The sequence below is a fragment of the Muscardinus avellanarius genome (assembly GCF_963383645.1).
Source record: "Muscardinus avellanarius genome assembly, chromosome: 7".
In the NCBI taxonomy this organism is placed as follows: Eukaryota; Metazoa; Chordata; class Mammalia; order Rodentia; family Gliridae; genus Muscardinus; species Muscardinus avellanarius.
In genome coordinates this window covers 2870591-2892471 of record NC_137793.1, presented here as the reverse complement: position 1 = coordinate 2892471, position 21881 = coordinate 2870591, and the positions used below count along the sequence as shown (strand labels likewise).

Here is a 21881-nt window from a genome sequence, read left to right as displayed (position 1 = left end):
TGTCAATGGTTGGAAAGCGCGGAGGTGCCTACGGAGGCGGCTGACCACCGCCCGGGAGGCCGACGCAGGGACACAGGCACAGAGGGTGGAGGAGCGGCAGTGACACCTCCCCGGACTGACGTCCAAAGCCCAACTACCAAGGACAGGCTTCCGATCTACTGCCCACTGCCAGCGGCACTAACCCTCCAGGACCAGCTCAGACAACAGGGAAGACAGCGCCCAGCAGCACCGTGAGACATGCAGGAAAGGCTGCGCTAAGGGATGCCAGCGCGACGCCAAAATGGTCCTGGGACACGGACACAGCGACCTCACTGCAGACGAGGGCCGGACGCGGGACGGGACGGGACGGGACCCACACGCACTCGCTCAACCACGCTACGGCCTGCTAAGTGACAGCGGGGAAGTGGTCCTCGAGAGGAAAACGGCTCCTGGAACACACTGAGGTTAGGCAGGAAGCTATCGGAGGCATTGCTCCCAGGAAAAAAGATCCTATTCGACATAATTTGTGGGCCTCGCTCTTGAGGGATGTGTAAAAATTACTTGAGGTACAACACGGTAAGCTCTGTAAGCACGAGGCCACAGGACGAGAGCTCCCTCGATCAGAAACAGTGTACGGCTGAAGACCCCGCCGCTCCGTTCCTGCCCGCCAACAGCTCCCGAGACGGCGGCCTGCTTCCCGGCCGGATGGAGTCGGTTTCAATAAGAAGCAGGCCAAACTCTACTGTGAAGCAGCATCACCCAACGGTTAGACTGAGTCATGTGCCAAAGTGTCAGCTCTTCTCAAGGAATCTGCGTGTCCCTCAAAGAAGTTTTAACAAAGCGAAGTTACCGTTAACCACCAGAGGACCGGCCGCGCGCGGACGGCCTGGTCCTACCGCACAGCTCCATCTGTAAACACCCGAGTCCTCGCTGAAGGTAAGAGTTAAGGCACGCCACACTCGATGGGGTCTCAGACGGCCTCGGAGCGCGCTCTCACCTGTGTGCACCTGTGGGAGGGACTCCGCCCCACGCGCTCCCCCCGGCCCGCTTCCAGGAGAGCTCGGGCCAACCAAGGCAGCCACGGTGCTCGTTCTGATGCCATCAGAAGCGTCACCGATGGCAGCCTTTGAAAGGGGTGCTGCGCCCTCTGCCCGGGCGTGCTGGGGACGGTAGCAGCCGCAGTGCACCGAGCCGCACCGCCCCTGCGAGCACCGCCACCCAGCCGAGGCAGGGCAGACTCGGGAGCTGGATCCCCTCAAGAGTAACCTACGCGGCCGCACGTGTCTAGAGACTGCCAACAGAAAGCACACGCTTCAGCAGAATTCAGGTCAAGACCGCCTGCGTGCCCGAGGGCGACGGCGGGCTCCGGGAACGCGCCTGCGCCCTGTGCGATGCGCTCCACGTGCGCGGTAGTCACCTTGGGATTGCTAGTGTCGTGAACACACAGTTTGTGAAATAATACATACCAGATCAGACACACCTCACTGTACAACACGCAGGCTAGCTCCTCACACTTAAAGTGATTCTTTACGTGTAGACGGATATGCTTAATGCTAAGCATACATTTTACACAATAAAACTTCCGTTAAGATTTGAAATAATATCAGGTAGTAGATACAGAAAAAATATCCCTATTTTAGATGAACCAACTCTTACTCACAGAAGAGCTATCACAAAAAGACGTAGGTAACAAAGCTCCCAAAATACATAAATAAAAATACCTACATTCAATTTATGCTAAATATTTAACAGAGTACATTTAAAGGCAGAAATAACTAAGCTTTAAACAAGCCCCAGTCTGGGAACTTAAAACATTAAAATAAATAGAATTTCATTTGATTAGTTACGAATTGCAACTGGAGTTTCAATTATAGCTCACTAGAACCGTCATATCAATGTGGCGCAGATTTAAAAGCATTTAAATACTTTTTCACATTGGGAATATTGAAGGGGTCGACTGACAGGGCGGCTCTGGACTCCGGACAGCAGCAGCGCGTGCAGGAGGAGCAGCCCTCTCCGCAGCGCTGGCTGGTGGCTATGGCGGCTTCCTTCGTGATGGACACAGTGTTGTGGAGAGAAGCAGAGGCGGCGAGAGCGGTCCAGCTCAGGGCAGCCTGGCGTCCTGGCGGAGCCAGTGCAGGCCCTGCCGCGTGTAGCGAGCCAGATCCGTCATGATGCTGGCGTTGAAGATGAGAGGGCCCATGACTTTATCCAGTTCAGCAAAGAATTCTAGAGAACCCCAAACACACAACGAAACCCCCGTTAAATAATGTATACACATTTTTTTTTTTGCGGGTCTGGGGATGGAACCCAGGGGCATTCTACCTCTGAGCTACACCCCCTGTCCTATTTTTTATTCTTTATTTTGAAACCGGGTCTCACTGAGTTGCAGAGGGCCTCACTAAGTAGCTGAGGCTGGCCGCGAACCCGCGATCCTCCGGTCTCAGCCTCCCGAATGCTGGGATGACAAGAGTGCCCACCACGCCCGGCTCTAATGTATACACTTCTGAATCATGGTTTTACAATTTGGAATCTAGACCGCAGTCACATTCATGTAATGTTTAAAAACGCTCCCTCCTACATTAGAATGATGAGTCTATGTTTCAGAACACAGCACCCAGAGTCTCTCAAGATACACAGCTCTGAAGCCAGACGTTTCAAACAGAATGCATGGTCAAGAGCTAAGCGCCACGCATGTATCAAGATACCACTGACGAAAGCTATACATTGCTGGTATGCAAATGGAGACCTGGTGCCACACACAACGCACTAGGTTATCCCAAACATTCTCTATGAACCAGGAATGGCGGTGCGTGCCTCTAATCCCAGAAACTGAGACAGGAGGACTGCAAGTTGGAGGCCAGCCTGGGCAACTTAGAGACCCTGTTTCAAAATAAAAAATACAAAAGGGCTGAGATGAGCTGGGAGTGACACACACTTGTAATCCCAGTACTTGGGAGGCTGGACAGGAGGATCGCAGGTTCAAAGCCAGCCTCTGCAGTGTAGCGAGGTTCTCAGACCCAGTGAGACCCTGTTTTCAAATAAGAAATAAAAAAAAAGAAAGAAAAAAGAAAAAAAATGCACTGGGGGTATAGCTTGAAGACAGAATGCCTCTAGGTTCAAACCCCAGCACCAAACCAAACCAATAGCAAAAACCACATGAAAAATACTGTGTGGTGTGTTTTTTTGGGCGAGGGGACTGAAGCCAGGGGCATTCTATCTTTGAGACACACCCCCAGGCCCACAGCCCTATTTTATTTTTATTGTGAGACAGGGTCTCACTAGGTTGTTGAGAATCACTACTTGCTGAGGTTGGTCTCAAACCTGCAATCCTCCTGTCTCAGCCTCCCAAGTATTGGGATTACAAACCTGTGCCACCACACCCAGCACGGTATATGTTTTTACACAAGAAGCCAGTTGTTACAGAGAGGAAAATATTCTTTTTGTGTTTCTTATAATAGCTCCTGGTTATGAGAGTCTACATCAAACTTTTCTGCTGTAATCATATGCCATCTACCAGTAATAAATATTTTTTTTTGGTACTGGGGAATGAACCTGGGCAGCAGCCTACCTCCCCAGCCCTATTTTTTATTCTTTTTTTCTTTTTCTTTTTGGCAGGTCTGGGGATGGAACTCAGGGGCATGTGATCCCTGAGCTATACCCCCTGCCCTATTTTTTATTCTTTATTTTGAAAAAGGGTCTCACTAAGTTGTGGAGGATCTAAGTAGCCTAGGCTGGCCATGACCTATGATCCTCCTATCTCAGATTCCCAACTACTGGAATTACAAGCGTATGCCACCATGCCCTGGTATTTTATTACTTTTGTTTTTGGTAGTACTGGGGACTGGACCCAGGGGTTTTCTACCTCTGAGCTATACCCCGAGCCCTATTTTATTTTTTACTTGGAAACAGAGTCTCACTAAGGTGTGAGGACTCATTAAGTTGCTGAGCTTGTCTGCAAACCTGCGATCCTCCTGTCTCAGTTTCTCAAGTACTGGGGTTATAACTGTGTACCACCACACCCAGCAAACACAGTGTTTTGAGACAGTAGTTTTTTTGGGGGGGAGGTTGTAGGGAGTGCTAGGGGTTGAGGCTAGGGACACGGCATTCTACCTCTAAGCTACACCCAATCCTAGCCATATTTTACCATATTTCATTTTTTATTTTGAAACAGGGTCTCAGTAAGTTGATGGTATTGGCTGTGAACCTGCAACCCTTTTGTCTCAGCCTCCCAAGAACAAGCGTGTACCACCACACCATATTGGCAAATACCATGTTTTGAGACAGGTGAGGGTGTGGGTGCGTGTGTGGGCCATTCTACTTCTGAACTACACCCCCAGCCCCAACCTTATTTTATTTTTATTTTACTTTTGTGTGGTACTGGGGATTGAATCCAAGAGCATTCTTGCTCTGAACTACACCCCACTCCTATTTTATTTATTTTGCTTTATTTTATTTTTTGCAGTACTGGGGATTGAACCCAGGGACATTCTAGCTCTGAGCTACACACCTAACCCTATTTTTTATTTTTTAAACAGGGTCTCACTAAGTTGTGGAAGGCCTCACTAAGTATCTGAGGTTGTCTGCAAACTATGATCTTCCTGTCTCAACCTCCCAAGTACTGGGATTACAAACATGCACCACCATGCCCGGCTCTATTTATTTATTCTGAAAGAGTGGAACTAGATTGATGTGTGCTACTACTTGCTGAGGCTATCCTCAAACCTGTGATTCTCCTGCCTCAGTTTCCCAAGTACTGGGATTACAGGTGTGCGACACCACACCCAGTTTATTATTATTATTATTTTTTTGGTGGTACTGGGGTTCCTGGAAGCCCTTCTAACTCCGGGCTACACTCCCAGACCTATTTTTACATTTTTTTAAATTTGGAAACAGGGTCTCCTAAGCCAGCGCACGCAGCTGGCTTTGAACCCGCGCGATCCTCCTGTCTCTGCCTTCCAAGCGTGGGGATGACAAGCGTGTGCCACCACGGCCGGCCAGTTTATTTTTTATTTTGAAACAGGGTCACACTAAGTTGATGAGGCTGTCTTAGATCTGGGATCCTCCTGTCTCAGCCTCCAGTACTGGGATAGCAGGTGTGTGTTACCATGTCCAGCTTCTTAGTCTCTTTATTTATTATATAAATATCTTCCAGTATACCTAAAAATCCAGCATGAACATGCTTCTTATATTTTAAACATCTCAGATATGAGATGTCTAAATGCGATCCTATATTTATAAGCAAATCCATTAACCACCCGATAGTAGGATATGTACTTTACTACTTTTGATAGTCTGAGCTGCATTTAACATGCCATAACAAACACGTCCTTGTCTAAGAGCAAGACTTATTTTAGTTTACCTGAGGTTTTAACTCAATTCAGCTATACTTAGCATGACTGGTAAGTGAAGGCGATCACGGGCCAACTATCAACTCTAAACCAGGTAAAAACACTAAACACACTCCAGCTGACGCTTATGCAGCTGAGTCACGGGAATCCTCTGGACGCGCCCTCCCGCAGGCTCGCCCAGAACGCGACCTACCCTTCTGCTCTCTGGACAGCTGCTCGGCCTGGTCCCAGATCTCGGTGGCGTAGAGGAAGTTGGATGTGACCTGCACGTAGCTGGCTGCCATCTGGTGGATCTTCTGTGGGATGGTCACCGACGAGCCGCTGGCGGAGGCCCCGCCCCCGCCACAAGAGTGACTTCCAGAATTGCCGGGCGACAGCTTGGGAGACACGGGGGACGGCATCCCCGCGGCTTTGCTAGAGGGATGGAAAGATGTCGGACACTCGGCAAGGCCCGGGGGCCGAGGTGCTCCTGCCGGGTGTGACACGAAGGCTCGCCCGTGTTTTGGTTTGGGGTTCAACTCCCAGTACTCCCCCACACACCTTTTCTTCCCCCGTACTAGGGAGAGAACCCAGGGGCATTCTGCCTCCAAGTTCTGCCCCCAGCCATGTTTTTATTCCCTTTTTTTTTTTTTGGCACTAGGGATGGAACCCAGGGGCATTCTACCTCCGAGCAATGTCCCCAGCTCTATTTTTTTATTCTTTATTTTGAAATAGGTCTCACTGAGTTGCAGAGGGTCTAAGTAGCTGAAGCTGTCCACGAACCACGATCCTTTTGTCTCAGCCTCCCGAACGCTGGGATTACTAGCGTGCACCACCATGCCCGGCTTTGTTCTTTATTTTGAAACAAGGTCTCACTAAATTGTGTAGGGCCTGTAAGTAGCCGAGGCCGGCTTCGAACAGCGACCCCTCTCATCTCAGCCTCCCGAGGACTGGGATTACAAGCGTGCGCCACCACGCCCAGCAATGTTTTTATATTTTTATCTGCACTTTTAGCACTGTAAGTTTGCTTAGGAAAATATGAGCAGGCCAAAAACTAAATGTCAATTCACAAAGACAAACTAAGCAAACAGATGAACTTTCGAAGTAAAAAAGGTTTCAAGGTGTTTTCTGTCTTCTGTTGTGGACTGGGTGGAGACTATTATAAAGTCACAATCACCCTGCGGAAGGCCAAGGTGCTGTGAAACTCACATTCTTGCAGCGGGAATGTCTCGGTTCTAGTCTAATTATATGCATTTATATTTCTAATTCATAAATCTGGTAAAAATAATTTCTAAAGATACTTGACAGCTGGGCACAGGATTGCAATCCCACACCTTGGGGGGCCGAGACAGGAGGAACGCAGGTTTGTGGTCAGCCTCAGCAACGCACTGAGGCCCTCTGCAATTTAGTGAGATTCTGTTTCAAAATAAAAGAATAAAATGGGGCGGAGGTGTAGCTCAGAGGAATGCCACTGGGTTCCATCCCCAGTACCGCCAAAAAAACAAGGTAGGGGGGACTTGACTAGGATGTAGTTCATGGCAGAGTTCATGCTTAATGTGTGAGGCCTAATATATATATATATATATATATATATATACATAATATTTATTGTGGTACTGGGGTGGAATCCATGGGCCTTCTACCTTTGGGCTATTTTATTTTGCCCTATTTTATTTTACTTATTTTTTGTGGTACGAGGGATTGAACCCAGGAGCATTCTAGTTCTTAACTACACCCCCTAGCCCTATTTTATTTTTTTGTGATACTGGGGATTGAATCCAGGCCCTTCTACCTCTGGGTTATACTCCCAGCCCTATTTTATCTTATTTTGAAATAGCGTCTATGTTGCTGAGGCTGGCCTCGAACCTGTGATCCTCCTGTCTCGGCCTCCCAAGTACTGGGATTACAAGCATGAGCTACCATGCCTGGCTTCTGTTTTTTTTTTTTAATTAAACAGGGTCTCGCTAAATTGCTGAGTCTTCTACCTCTGGGCTATACACTTAGACCTATTTTCTACTTGAAATCAGGTTCTAAGTTGCTGAGGCCGGCTGTGAATCTGTGATCCTCCTGTCTCAGCCTTCCAAACACTAGGATTACAAGTGTGTACCACCACTGCTGGCAACAAATAATATTTTATAGAATAAAACTTTACCTACCTTCCCAAGCCAGGTGATGGCGCTTGAGAATTATTATAAGAATTCTGTGGAAAAAATAAAATGTACTTAATTTAAGAAAACCTAACAACTTATAAAATACTCTCTATATTCAAAAGCATCAGGCCAGAGCTGATCTTAAGAAGCTTTATAAATTTAAGATACGTGTGTGTGTGTGTGTGTGTGTGTGTGTGTGTGTGAGAGAGAGAGAGAGAGAGAGAGAGAGAGAGAGAGAGAGAGAGAGAGAGAACTAGGGTGTTCTAGAAGACTTGACAGAGGCAAGAGAGGGGTGAACCCCAGCGAGGCGGGCTGCAGGGAACCGACACACCGGGGGCAAAGCTGGCCAGCGTGGGGATGCGCGTGGCCCACACCGCCTGCCCAAAGCAGAGGCTGGAGAGAATGAAAGCAGGATCACCACCTAAAGAAGGTCGGTGGTGACATGGAGTCACGCACGGCCGCCGCACACGGCTGCACGCGCTCCACACTCAGGCGCGCAGGTGCACTCCCCGGCCCGGCGCCGCCCCTCCCTGCGGCGGGCCCGCCCACCTTGAGGTGCTCCGTCAGCGTCTTGGAGTACTTCAGGGCGTTCTCCTTCTTCAGTTTGAACAGCCTCAGGTACAGCAGAGACTGGCATCGGAGGCTAGCGAAGGGAAGCGCAGCTGGTTACCAGGGCGGCAGGCTCGGCCGCCACCCGGCGCCCCGCTCACGCGGCACAACCGCAAGGCGCGCTGTGGTGCGCCAGGGGGAGGACTCGCAGAAACGCAGGGCCGGCCTCCCACGAGCGCTGGCATAGAGATCAAAAGATTCCCCACGAGACACCAACGTGGCACGTAACACGTGTTAAAAACCCAGCAAGGGGCAAGAGCTCCAGACCAAACAATAACCTAGAAATAGAAGTCAGAGGCAGGACACTCGACAATGGAGTGTGCAATCCTGACGGCAGACACAGACCTTACTTAACACGGCTTGCAGAAAGCCTTCCCTGCGCGCCCCGCCTGCTCCTCGCTGCTCCTCCAGGAGGGGTTACTACAGACTGAACCCAGAGGTGCTCTACCGCCGAGCTACACCCAGTTTTCACCTTTTACTTTGAAACAGGGTCTAAGTTGGCAAGGCTGGCCTCGAACATGAAATCCTCCTCTCTTAGCCTCCCAAATACTGGGACGGCAGATGTGTAGTGCCAGGCCCAGGCTCACTGGTATGTATCAGGTACATTCTGCCTCTAAGCTACACCTCCAGCCCCATTTTATTTTTTATTTTAAAGCAGAGTCACACCAAACTGCGGGCCTAAGTTGCTGAGGCTGTCCTCGAACTGTCATTCTCCTTTTTCAGCTTCCCAAGTGCTATGATACAGCCATGGCCGCCTTGTCTGGCTTGGCTGGTCCTCTCTTAGCAACTTGAAAGTTTCCTGTTCCTCTCAACATCCAGTCCCTGTACACACGTTGTACCCTCTCCTAGAACAGGTCGCCCTACTCTCTACCCTCTATTCTTGTGGTTACAGATCCTTTTTCGTTGGTGGTGGTCCTGGGTGTTGAACCCAGGACCCCAGGCATGCTAGTCGAGTGCTCTGCCACTGAGTCATACTCCCAGCTCTCTCTCTCGGTTAGCCAGGCTGGCCTGAAGCCGCAGCTCTCTTGCCCTGCGTCGTGAGCAGCTGGGAGGATAGGTGTGCACCACTGCACGGGGCTGGTCACATAGACTTTTCTTTCCAAGTACTCACTTCACATACTTGAAGTGAGACCCTGGTTAGTTTCTGTCTCCTTCCTCTAGACTATGAACTCCACAATCAAGACGCCGTGTCAGCGCGATTCCCAGCCACGGTGCCAGTGTTAAACACAGTGCCAGACGAGAGGATCACAAGTCAACCGATACTCTCTCCCCAGAACGAACTTTGAGTCACTTTTGACTCTCCTAAAGCACGTGTGTGGATGTCAGAGAAGGCGCCCAGGAAGAGCCGCGCGAGAGATCACGTAGGTCTGGGCTCTGCCTCGCTCCACCCGAGCTTCCGCCAAGAGGCGGTGCCCGGAGGCCTGCCACAGCGCAGCCCCAGCAGGAGTGGCGAGTCCTCTGCTGCTGGGCACGCTAAGAACAGCCGGTGCCCGGGGCACAGGCTTGGAGCGCACGCTGTCACTGGGCCGGCTACGACGCACACTTACCAGAGGACCGTCAGCCTTTTATCTGCAGCTGTAGCGTCGGGGGCCAAGTAATTTTTCAGCTTCATAGTGTATCTGTGAGTTAGGATAACAAGCAGATGGTAGATAACAGGATGGAACGCTTCACTAATCTATGACAAGCCTTAGAATCAAGCCTAGGTCAAGCACTAGGAGGGTATCTAGCAGTCCCCTTCGCCACGAGAAACAGCAGCAGGCATCCTCTTCCGTTTCTCTGGTCCCATCGGCCCTGCCTGGACGGAGCGGGGCCCCGCGGCTGCCCACCGGGGCAGACCTCCCACTCACTTGATGAGCTCCACAGTGTCCGAGTACATAGGGAACGGGGACTTGGATTCCTGCGCGTTCTTCTCCAAGGCGTTTCCACATTCGATGAAAGACACCACGGCGTCCAGATAGTACACGGCTTTCTCAAACCTGTCAGACTGAGAGAGGAACCAGAGGTCAGTGGCGAGCTGCTCCACCTGTGATAACCGGGGCCTCCTGGCCTCCGTGAACGCGCCGTAAGGCTGGGTTTACATACCAGCGCGTCTGCATTGTGCTTCAGCTTTTTTGCTTCTTGTAAATAATGGTCTGCTGAATAATTTCTGCAAGGTAAATTTTTGTCGTAAATAAAACGGAAAATACTTTCGTAAGCTACTAGTTCACTTCAGTCTGGTATCAAAATGTTCACACCTTCAGGTAAAAAAATAAAAAAAGAGCTATTATTAAATATTAGTTTCTTTTATTTTGTTTTTAATTTTTTAAAATTTATTTTGACAGGTCTGGGGATGGAACCCAGGGGCATTTGACCTCCAAGCTACGTCCCCTGCCCCATTTTTTTATTCTTTATTTTGTAACAGGGTCTGAGTTGCCGAGGGCCTCACTAAGAAGCTGAGGCTGGCCACGAACCGCGATCCTCCTGTCTCAGCCTCCGCGATCCTCCTGTCTCAGCCTCCCGAATGCTGGGATGACAGGCGTGTCCACCACGCCCGGCTCTGGAAATTGTTTAAATCAAGTTAAGAACACAAACTGTTTTGGCTAGCTCATGGTAAATCTTCTACTTAAGAAAACTAGAAATCAAGCTCTCTAATATTAAATGCTGACTCAATCATTTTAAAGATTAAAAGTAACTAAGATCTGGGCAGTAGAAATAACTTTTTCTCAAAATGCAGGAAGAGCCAGGCACAGTATCACGGTACTTGAGAGGCTGAAACAGGAAGACTGCAAGTTCATGGGTCAGCCTCAGCATTTTAGCGAGACCCAAGTAAAAAAAAAAAAGACAGAGCCGGGTGCCTGTAATTCCCGCACTTGGGAGGCTGAGCCAGGGGGATCGCGCAGGTTCGAAGCCAGCCTCAGCTTAGTGAGGCTCTCAGCAACTTAGTGAGATCCTGTTTCCAAATAAATTATAGTCTGGGCGTGGTGGCGCACGCTTGTAATCTCCGCGCTTGGGAGACGAGACAGGAGGATCGTGCAGGTTCGAAGCCATCCTGGCTGGCTTAAGAGACTGCTTCCAAAGAAAAATATTTATTTTTTATTTTATTTTATTTGCGGGTCTGGAGATGGAACCCAAGGGGATTTGACCTCCGAGCACATGCCCTGCCCTTTTTTTATTCTTTATTTTGAAACAGGGTCTAAGTTGCGGAGGGCCTCACTAAGTAGCTGAGGCTGTCCGTGAACCACAATCCTCTGGTTTCAGCCTCCGGAATGCTGGGATTACAAGCGTGCGCCACCACGCCCAGCTCAAATAAAAATATAAAATAGGAAGCTGGGTGTGGTGGCGCACGCTTGTAATTCCTACGCTTGGGAGGTGGAGACAGGAGGATCGCGCAGGTTCGTAGCCAGCCACGCTGGTTTAAGAGACCCTGTTTCAAAAATATAAAATAGGTCTAGGGGTGTAGCCCGGAGGTAGAAGGGCTTCCAGGGCCCCCAGTACCACAAAAAAAAAAAAAAAAAAAAAAAAAAAATATATATATATATATATATATATATATAAAATAGGCCTGGGAGTGTAGCTCGGAGATAGAAGAGTTCCATCCCCAATACCACCAATATATATAGTCTGGGAAATATATAAAATAGGTCTGGGAGTATAGCCCGGAGGTAGAAAGCCTCTGGGTTCCAACCCCAGTACCACAAAAAAGAAAAAAAAAAAAAAAAAAAAAAGAAAAGGAGAAAAGGCAGGGTGTGGTATTGGCACACCTATAATCCCAGTACTTAGGAGACTGAGACTGGAGGATTACAGGTTCCAGGCCAGCCTGAGCAACTGGTGAGACCTGTTTCAAAGTTAAAAAAAAAAAAAAAGAAAAAAATTGAAACCGGGTCTCTGAGCCACACGCCCAGCCCTATTTTTAAATTCTTTATTTTGAAACAGGGTTTCATTGAGTTGCAAAGGGCCTCACTAAGTAGCTGAAGTAGTCCTTGAACCCGTGATCCTCCTGCCTCAGCCTCCACCTGAAGGCTGGAATTATAAGCGTGCGCCACCACACCTGGCCAACCTAGAGGCCTTCTAACTCTAAGCTACACACTCAGTCTTTTTTTTTTTCCCTATATGTGTGGTGCTGGGGATGGAACCGGGGGGCATTCTACCTCTGGGCTACACTCCCAGACCTAATTTTATATTTTATTAGAAACAGGGTCTCACTCAGTTGCTGAGAGCCTCACTAAGTAGCTGAGGCTGGCTTCGAACCTGCGCGATCCTCCTGTCTCAGCCTCCCAAGTACTGGGATTACAGGCCTGTTTTATTTTTTGACACAAGGCCCTCATTAATTGCTGAGGCTGGTCTCGACCCTGCAATCCTCCTGGCTCGGCCTCCCAAGTCCTGGGATTGGAGGTGTGTGCCACCAGGCCCAGAGGGGAACACCTACAATAAACATATTCTCAGCAGTGACAGTGCACTAGAAGACACACTATTCACATTCCCTAGGGAGTCATGGGGTTAAGTTAAAGGAGCAAGAGCTGAACTAAGTGGGCGCCTTTCAGTTAGAATGAATATTCTGTGGAGCATACACAAGTACCGGGGCTCTAGTCAGTAGCAGAAATGAACATTTCCCATATACTGACTTATGTAATGACTGGAATGTCTTTCTTTTTCTTTTTTTGGAACAAGGGATCTGAACCCAGAGATCTTGTACAAACTAGGCAATTGCATTTCCAGAAGCACACCCACCCTTTCTTTTGAGGTGGGTATCACTAAAGTGCTCTGCCGCTGGGAGCTTGTAAGCCTCCTGCCTCAGCCTCCCGAGTAGTGAGCACCACTGTGTCCCAGCTTGAAATGATTTCTAAAATGTATTAAAAACAAACAGCTTAGCCTCACCTGTCATCAAAGGCAAGCTTCGTTCTCCGAGGCTTAGATGCATCAGAAGCTGGTGTGGATGGAGGGCAATTAGAGGAACTATTTGGAGCCTTTTCCTGAGCAAAAGAGAGAGAAGTATGTTGAAAATTGTGAGAAGATTAAAATCAGGGTAACAGTGTTTCTTCAGCCACTGCCACAATAGGAACAAGATTCCCCTGCCCCCCTTAATTTCCTTGTTACAACTTTCATGAGGTTTATAATGTAAAATTTTTAACAGAATGGATCCACTGTATGTAAACAAAACATTCTCTCTCATTTACTGAGGTCCAGTATGTGCCAAGCCCTGCCCAGGCCTTGTTGAAACAAGGAAGACACAAACTTAGTATCAAAACGGCAGTATTTTACTTAGGGAAAAACATATAGGTAATTATCCATGAAAACAGCAGTGACAATATCATGTTTACTCCGTACTTACTACTTACCAGGCAGTAAGTTAAATAAGAACTTAGTATAGGCATTAATCCTTAAAAAACACTCATAATATAGGTAATGCCGTTGGATAAGATTATTTAAAAAGCAGCTCAAGGAGGCCGAGTAACTTGCCTAAGTTCAAACAACTTTAAAGAGGCATCCCTGGAATTTGAGCGTAAAAGCCAAAAGCCACATCTGCCTGATTTCAAGAGCCTGGCCACTTTTCTTAAACTTCATCTTGCCTCTCAGTAATGTGTCTCTTCTGCCTCCTATTGATGTATCCCTTTATGGAAGCAAGGACTCACTCTTTCCTTCTACCCGGCCCTTTTGTCTTCTTTTTTTTCTGGTACCCAGGGGCATTCTACCTCCGAGTTACACCCTAGCCCTATTTTTTGATTCTTTATTTTTATATTTGGGAGGCTGAGACAGGAGGATTGCAGGCTCACAGCAAGCCTCAGCAACCTCATGAGGCCCTCCATAACTTAGTGAGGCCCTATTTTAAAATCAAACATAGACAGGGCTGGGTTGTAGCTTGGAGGAAGAAGGCCTGTTGAGTTTAACCCTCAGTCACACATACACCATCACCGTCACCACCATCACTGTCGTCAGGAAACACGTCCCTCGCCAGCTTTTCCAGCTGCGGCTTCTCTCTTCAGCGCTCTGAGGCTCCCTCCGACCCCCCCTCCCCGCCCCGCACTGCGCGGGCCACGAGCCTAACTAGATGTCTCGAGGGCTTGCGAGCACCGAGCAGGCAGGCCCAAGCACAGTGCGCCTGGAGGCTGTACCTTGGCCTCCTTGGCGCCGCCGGAGCTCTTGCCGTCGGGTTTCTTCTGCTTGGAGGCGGAGGAGCCGCCTTTGCTGCTGCTGCCCTCCTTGCTGCTGCTGCTGCCAGGCTTCAAGGATGACGACTGGCTGGCGGTCCTCTTCCGAGAGCCGTGCTCTGCTCTGGGCTCTTTCGAAGGGGCCGGCCCGGCAGGGGAAGGCAGCAAGTCCTTCTCTTTGGCCGCGCTCTGCTTGGATGACCTGCAATGGAACCAGTGGTCATCCCCACAGGAGCACAGGGTGACGGCGGCGCCGTCCTTTCTGCTGGTTGCTAACAGGCTTGTTTCTTCCCACGTGCTTACGAGGACATGCCGTCACTGCGAAGCCACAGCACGACAGTGCCTCCCACGCGGGGCGCATTTGATCGGTTTGGCTTCCGTGCCCCCCACTCAGCTTTCTGCACAGCCGTACGCCCGCTTCCAAAACATGGCCGGCCACACGCCGCGCGCTCAGAAAGCCTGGCTGAAGAATGCGCAGAGACGCACGGTGAAGACTAACACCCAACAATGAGCAACTAGTCTCGCTGAGTTACACGTAAGCTTGCCATCTACCCAGAGGACAACAAGGCTTTCAAAGCTCACCCCATACACGCTCCTAGCCCATCAAAAGAGAAAGCGAGCCGGGTGTGGTGGCACGCACTTGTAATCCCGGCATTCAGGAGGCTGAGACCCGTGGACCGCGGTTCGCGGCCAGCCTCAGCTACGGAGGCCCTTTGCAACTCAGCGAGACCCTGTTTCAAAATAAGGATTAAAAAAATAGGGCAGGGGGCGTAGCTTGAAGGTTGAATGCCCCTCGGTTCCATCCCCAGACCCACAAAAAATAAAGAAATTAATTAATTGAATTTTAAGAAGAGGAAAGCGTAACCCTTCAACGCTTTCCATCCCCGTTAGCTGAAGGCCAAAGCTCCCACTGCACAGCGTCCAGCTGCACGTGCCCCGCTGACGTCCACGTACTAACAGCGACACTAAGCGCCCAAAACCAAAATCACACAGACGCGAGCCGCGCGGACGTACTCCCTGCCGCTGGACGGCTTGTGGCCCGGCCCGCTCTTGTCCTCGCTCCTGGGCCTCTTGCTGTCACTGGCTCGGCTATCATCCTCGTTCTGAATGGAAAACAAAACACAGCACCTACTAGGTCGCATTTTTTTCAATTTAATTCCAGCTTCTACTACTAGAAATTCCCAAACAGTTTACCCCTGATAAAACTTCAGGGGTTAGCTGAATAAGAAAGCTGGGTGATACACACATGTAATCTCAGTACTTGGGAGGCTGAGAGGAAAGTCTTAAGTTCTAGGACAGCCTCAGCAATGTAGCCAGACTCTCAACAGGCTAGCGAGACAATTTAAAAATGAACGAATGAATAAATGGGGTGGGGGCAGAACTCCAAAGCAGAATGCCTTCCAGTCCTTGTCTTTTCGTTTTTTGGTACTGGGATTGGACCCAGAGGCATCCTACCTATGAGCTACGCCCCCAGTCGTATTTTTTATTCTTCATTTTGAAATAGGGTCTCACTGAGTTGTGGAGGGCCTCATTAAGAAGCTGAGGCTGGCCTTGAACTGTGATCCTCCTGCCTCAGCCTCCCGAATGCTGGGATTACAAGCGTTCACCACCATGCCCGGCTAATCAATAATCTTAAAAATGTGGCTTGGTCTGGGTGTAGACAAGAGACTAGTAGGGATTGATGTACTGCGATTAACAACCCCACAACTCAAAATGTCCAGCATGCTGAACATGCGCTGGGCACGGCTCACTTCTTATTCTAATTCAAAACTCTGCTGCCTCACTGAAGGGCACGGGCGGGCAGGACACGGAGGCCGTGCTGGGCACCCGCTGTCCTGCCGCGCATGACGTGTGCCGAGGCGTGCTGGGGCTTCTCCAGCACCGCGGGCCGGCTCCAGACCCCTCACAAACCTTGTGTTTCCTCTTGCCTCTGCTGGGAACCTTCTCGGAGGCGGGCTTCTGCACCTCGCGCGCGTGCTTCTCCGGCGCCGTCCTCCTGTCTCCCTTGGGCGCCTCGGTCTCCTTGCAGGGCCTCCCGGGCACTCTGGTGAGGAGGTTGAGGTCGATCTTGACGATGAGCGGGTACCTGTCGTCGGGCTCGCTGAGCGGGGAAAGGAGCTCCTTCTCCTCCATAGGTGAGAACATGCGCTGCCGGAAGAAGCTGTCGTCCTCCTCCACGGAGGGGGGCTTGGCGGGGGTCCTGCTGCTGTCGGGGTGCTTGGGCGTCTGTGAGGAGGGAGGGAGGCTCTCGCTTTCGTCCGACTCCGAGGACGAGGTGTCTGTTTCGACGATCTCCCTTGACTTCTGGGAGGACTTGCTGCCTGCCTTGTGCTTCCTCTTCTCGGCCGCGGGCCGCGGGGAGGACTTGGACTCCTTCTTTATGTTGGGCTTCCGCGAGCCTTTGGTGGCCGCCTTGTGTCTGCTGGAGGGCATGCTGGCGGCCACGTCCACGGGCGTCTCGCTCTCTATCTTCAGGCCCCCCCGGGGCTCCTCGGCGGCCGCCTTCTCGGCTCTTTTGGGCTGCTTTTTGCCCACTGTTCTCCTGGGGGCCGCGCCGTCGCTCTGCGCGGGGGACTTCTGCCTCCCGCGCCCGCTCTCGGGCCCCTTCTGGGAGGCCTTGGCGTCGCGGCCGGGCGTGGTGGAGCTGGTCTCCTGGGGCCCACCGGGGTCGGCATAGCTGCCCGCGGCGCCCGGCTCCCGGCCTTCCTTCTTGTAGCCTTGAGAGGGCGGGGCGCTGCTGTCCACAGAGGACGCGGGAGACACCTTGTGTGGGTTCACTTTATTCAGCCAGTTGTCGAGCTGCCATTTATTGGTTGGCGGCGGCTCAGGCTGAAAGCAGAAACACGCAGGCTTTTATCAATACGGAAGTATTCTCCCCCTTATCCCATCCAGGGAGAGGAAGATAACCCAAGGCGTAATCCGATGAGGGCATTCACTCTTCACCATCGGGCTGGGCCAAAGCGCAGTGCGAAACACTGGCCATCCGCGCTCATCATCGAGTGAGGTTAGCGCCACGTTTAAGTGGCTTTTTTTTTTTTTTAAGGTACTGGGGATAGAACCCAGAGGCATTCTGGGAGACACCCCAGCTTTATTTTTTTTATTCTTTATTTAGAAACAGGGTCTCACTGAGTTGCAAAGGGCCTCACTAAGTAGCCGAGGCTGTCCATGAACCGCAATCCTCTGTCTCAGCCTCCCAAATGCTGGGATCACAAGCGTGCGCCACCACGCCCAGTTTAAGTGGTCTTTAAATATCAAATGTTTCTGCTAGCAATTTAACTTAAAGGGACTTTTACAAATGATGATATAGTATATGTAATTCAAGAAAGTAAGCAATGATGTACGCAAAGATTTTTAATTGCATTAAAGCAAGCTAGAGTAACTGTATGTCCATAACTATATAGTATAAATTTCCATGTTGAAAGCCAGGCGTGGTGGCGCACGCCTATAATCCCGGTACTTGGGAGGCTGAGACAGGAGGATCGCGCAGGCTGGAAGCCAGCCTCAGCTACTTAGTGAGGCTGTCAGCAACCTAGTAAGAGCATGTTTCCAAATAAAATATAAAATAGGTCTGGTTGTATAGCGTGGAGGTAGAAAGCCCCTGGGTTCCACCCCAAGTACCCCCCACCCACCAAATACCACGCTGAGACACAAAAACAAAGATCAAAGTAAAGAACTCCAGAAGCACTTAGGTTTTCTGAGATACGCGATTCCACTGCCCTTTCACGAAGCCTAACGCCACTGTCCCTGCACGGTGCACACGCGGTCCGGTGTGCACCTCGGCCGGGGCCTCCGTGCCGCTGGCGGGAGCCTCACCTCGGGGGACGCGCTCTGGGATGGCTCGTTGGCCTCGCTGTCACTGGAGCTGCTCTCGCTCTCTGAGTCAGACCCAGAACTGCTCTCGGACCCGCTGTGGCTGCTGGAATCATCCCTGGAGTTATCTGCCCCTTCGCTATTATGATGTGAAGGTTCAGAGTTACTGGAGGAGGAAAAAACCCACGTGAACAAGTCTCTTTTACAATGACAACAGGAAACCACCCAAATCTGACAACTATCTTTAAATGCAACGCTTGAAGCTGTTACAATTCAGTGGGCCCAGGACGTAGTACAGATGAGAGACACTTCCCTAAAATCAGTTTCTGATGTACCATTCAAGCTATTAATACCCACCTTTAAAAAAGTCTGAGGTATAATTTGCATACCATAACTTGCCCAGTTAAAGCGTATATTTAATGGCTTTTGGTTCATCTATACAATTCTACAACCACAGTTGTCAATACCTACAAGCCCTCTATCCTGCCACTGTACCACTAAGTAGGGTGACCTCACTCTTTCAAAAGAAACGCAGCGCCTACCTTCCCGGGGTGCTCCGCGGCGCTGTCTTGTCACAGTCCTAAATGGAAGTGTAAGAAGGGAGGCTATGAATGGGTAACAGTCCTCGATTTCTCGATAACGTGAACACGTCAGCAGGCTTAGAGAAGCTAGCTTCCCCAACGCACGGGGCAATGCTTACTTAGCACGCTGCTTTTACTTATGAATAGCTGACTTGCAAGGGTAAGATAAAAACTTAGTATTTCTTCCTGTCAATAATCTCCTGCTTTACAAACACGCTCTGATCTACAGCAAAGGTTAAAAGGCAATTCTTAAAAATAAGGAAGAAAAAAGATATTTAAAGATAGCGCAGTGTCAGAGAGCTTACAGGAAGGAATGTGGTAAGTGGCTGGCCGCAAGCGTGCGGCACACGCACCCACCTGGTCCCCGTCGCTGTCGTCGCTGCTGCTCAGCTTCAGGTCGTCCTTCAGCATGCTAGGCGGAGGCAGAGCAGAGAGGAGGTTATTTCTGGAGCAGCTTACATGGATTCCAGAGCGTCAGGTATCCACCAGCACTTCCAGAAGTCACCACGGGCAGCCAGGGCCTGACTCGGACCCGGCGGCCTTCTGTGTCTGGCTAGATCCACATTCAGAGCGCAAGGGGAGGCTGCTCCGGCCTCAGCTCCCGCCCTCCTGCAGTGAGGCCTCGCCTTCCCTGCCTTTCTCCTTCCCTTGCCTTTTCTTCTCCCTCGCCCTCTCTCCTTTCTTTTTGTGGTACTAGGGTTGGAGCCCAGGGGCATCCTACCTCCGAGCTCCACCCCCAGCCCTTTTCTCTTTATTCTTTATTTTGCAACTGGGCCTCCCTGAGTTGCAAAGAGCCTCACTAAGTAGCTGAGGCTGTCCGTGAACCGGGACCCTCCTGTCTCAGCCTCCTAATGCTGGGGTGACATGCGTGTGTCCGGCTCGTGATTTAGAGACAAAGCCTCACTAGGTTGCTGAGGCTGTCCTCCAGCCTGTGACCCTCCTGTTTCAGCCTCCCCAGTACTGGGACTGCGCTTGCGCCACCAGCCTGGCTACAAAAGCCACTTTGTATAAACTCTCCTATTCATCTCTGTTACTGCCAAGTATTCTCTAACCACACAGTACATTTATAATGAAAAATAAACAAGGCAGTACCCTTCACTAGAGAGGTATTATTCCTAAAGAGAAAAAAAGGTAAAATTAAAACATCAAACAGTACTTTGTCTCCAGGGGTCTACGATGAAAGATCTGTAAAACTGTTGGTAGGTAACTGGGTAACTGTGAAAACCAGAAGAACATGCTTTCCTAAACGCAGGCTGGTTAACCCATTTTGTCTCACTGTTCTAAATATGGAGTATCCTTGAAAACTCAAATATAGTATGTAGCCAGACATGGTGGCACACGCCTGTAATCCCCAGCACATTTGAGGCAGAGGACAGGACAATCATAGGTTCAAGAGCAGCCTCAGCAGTTTAGTGAGACTCTCAGCAACCTAGTGAGACCTTGTTTCAAAAACAAAAACAAAAAGCCGGGCGTGGTGGCGCACGCTTGTCATCCCCGCGCTTGGGAGGCTGAGACAGGAGGATCGCGCAGGTTCAAAGCCAGCCTCAGCTACTGAGTGAGGCTCTCGGCAACTTAGTGAGACCCTGTTTCCAAATAAAATAGAAAATAGGTCTGGGAGTGTAGCCCGGAGGTAGAAAACCCCTGGGTTCTACCCCAGTACCACAAAAAAATAAATAAATAAATAAATAAATAAATAAATAAAAAATTTAAAAAGGGGCTAGAGGTATAGTTCTGACTGAGGTAGGAATGCCCCTGGGTTCAACCCCTAGTACCACCACCACCAAAAAATATATATATGTATATATAACATAATTATCCTACTATAATATGTAACTACTACATAATAACTATAGCATGTAATGTAACCTATAATTAAACTCTAGATTATGATTTTCCAACTATTTTAATGCATCTTTGTCAATTTCATTGAAATATGAGAACTGAAAGACTGACGCTTAAGGGGTTAACAAATGTCTTGCTATAAAAGACAAATTGTAGGAGCAGCATTTTTGGGTGAGAATGTTAGAAAAAAAAAAGGTTATAAATTTATAAAACTCTAAGCTCCATCCAAATCTTTCTTGATTAAAAAAATTCAAATCAGGGCCGGGCGTGGTGACTCACGCTTGTCATCCCCGCGCTTGGGAGGCGGAGACAGGAGGAGCGCGCAGGATCGAAGTCAGCCTCAGCTACTGAGTGAGGCTCTCAGCAACTTAGACCCTGTTTCCAAATAAAGTATAAAATAGGTCTAAGAGTGTAATCTGGAGGTAGAAGGCCTCTGGGTTCCACCCCTAGTACCACCCAAAAAAAAAAAAAAAAAAAAAAAAAAATCAAATCAGGCCACACCTGTACTTCCAGTATTTGCGAGGCTGAAAAAGAGGACTGCAGGTTTGAGGACAGTCTCAGCAAGTAGTGAGACTCTTATCAACTTAGCAAGACTGTTTCCAAATAACAATAAAAAATAGGGCTCAGGGGTAGAATGTTTCTGAGTTTCATCTCCAATACCACCACCCCCACACACAAAAAAGATGGCCTCAAACTAAAGTTATCAGAGGATTCTGTAGGAAGAGTAGTTTAAGACTAACTCAATTCAATGGATGAAGGAGTTTTCTTTTGGACAAGGGCTGGATGCATCTCTATGATCTCCTGAGAAGAAACGCACTTACTCTGAACTTTCTCAGGCCTTACAACTTAAATAATGGCAATTCAATAAAACTGTTCACACACGTGAACATGTCAGTGCTTTGACCTGACTGTAAACAAACACATTTTGGTGACTCCAGGAACCCAAATGACACGCGCAGCTACAACAGGTAAACGTCACATTTTTTTTGGTGGTGGTGCTGGGTGGACTGAACCCGGGGAGCGCTACCTCTAAGCCACACCTTCAGCCTTATTGCTGTTTTTCTGAAGCAAGGCCTCACGGAATTGTTGCACACTGGCCTCCAATCCTGCCATCCTCCTGCCTCAGGGTCCCAAGCACTAGGTTTTCAACCACACACCACAACGCCCAGCCATGCACCACCTTTTTGGATATAACACGATAAACAGAAATGTGATCTGGCTTCTTTAGCAGCAGGGGGAAGCCTCTGATTTTCACTCTCGGTCTTCCCTTTGTTCAGCTGAAGAGCATAAGCAGGCTGAGGTCGCAGTACAGTGTGCAGCTGTGTCATCAAGGCTGGACATGGCTGCAGTTTCCCTAAGAACACTGGATTTATTTTTCCCTACTGGGCACTGAACTGGGTGGCTTTCCACCTCCAGGCCACACCCCAGCCCTCAGGTCTTTTTATTCATTTTTTG

At 49.6% G+C, this 21881-nt stretch overlaps 1 protein-coding gene across 1 annotated transcript in view; it reads right to left on the bottom strand.

The window, feature by feature from the left end:
* Window positions 1-2083: 2083 nt before the first annotated feature.
* AFF4 (ALF transcription elongation factor 4) overlaps window positions 2084-21881 on the bottom strand; it is a gene marked incomplete at both ends in the record, with an annotated part of 44472 nt that continues 24674 nt past the window's right edge. The window contains 14 exons of the mRNA XM_080699354.1: window positions 2084-2208; window positions 5524-5744; window positions 7466-7509; window positions 8009-8102; window positions 9616-9687; window positions 9916-10052; window positions 10151-10214; window positions 12923-13017; window positions 14158-14395; window positions 15208-15296; window positions 16105-17022; window positions 18007-18169; window positions 18546-18583; window positions 18942-18996. Coding sequence (XP_080555480.1) covers window positions 2084-2208; window positions 5524-5744; window positions 7466-7509; window positions 8009-8102; window positions 9616-9687; window positions 9916-10052; window positions 10151-10214; window positions 12923-13017; window positions 14158-14395; window positions 15208-15296; window positions 16105-17022; window positions 18007-18169; window positions 18546-18583; window positions 18942-18996 — 2353 coding nt within the window. The remainder of the gene's footprint in view (window positions 2209-5523; window positions 5745-7465; window positions 7510-8008; window positions 8103-9615; window positions 9688-9915; window positions 10053-10150; window positions 10215-12922; window positions 13018-14157; window positions 14396-15207; window positions 15297-16104; window positions 17023-18006; window positions 18170-18545; window positions 18584-18941; window positions 18997-21881) is intronic.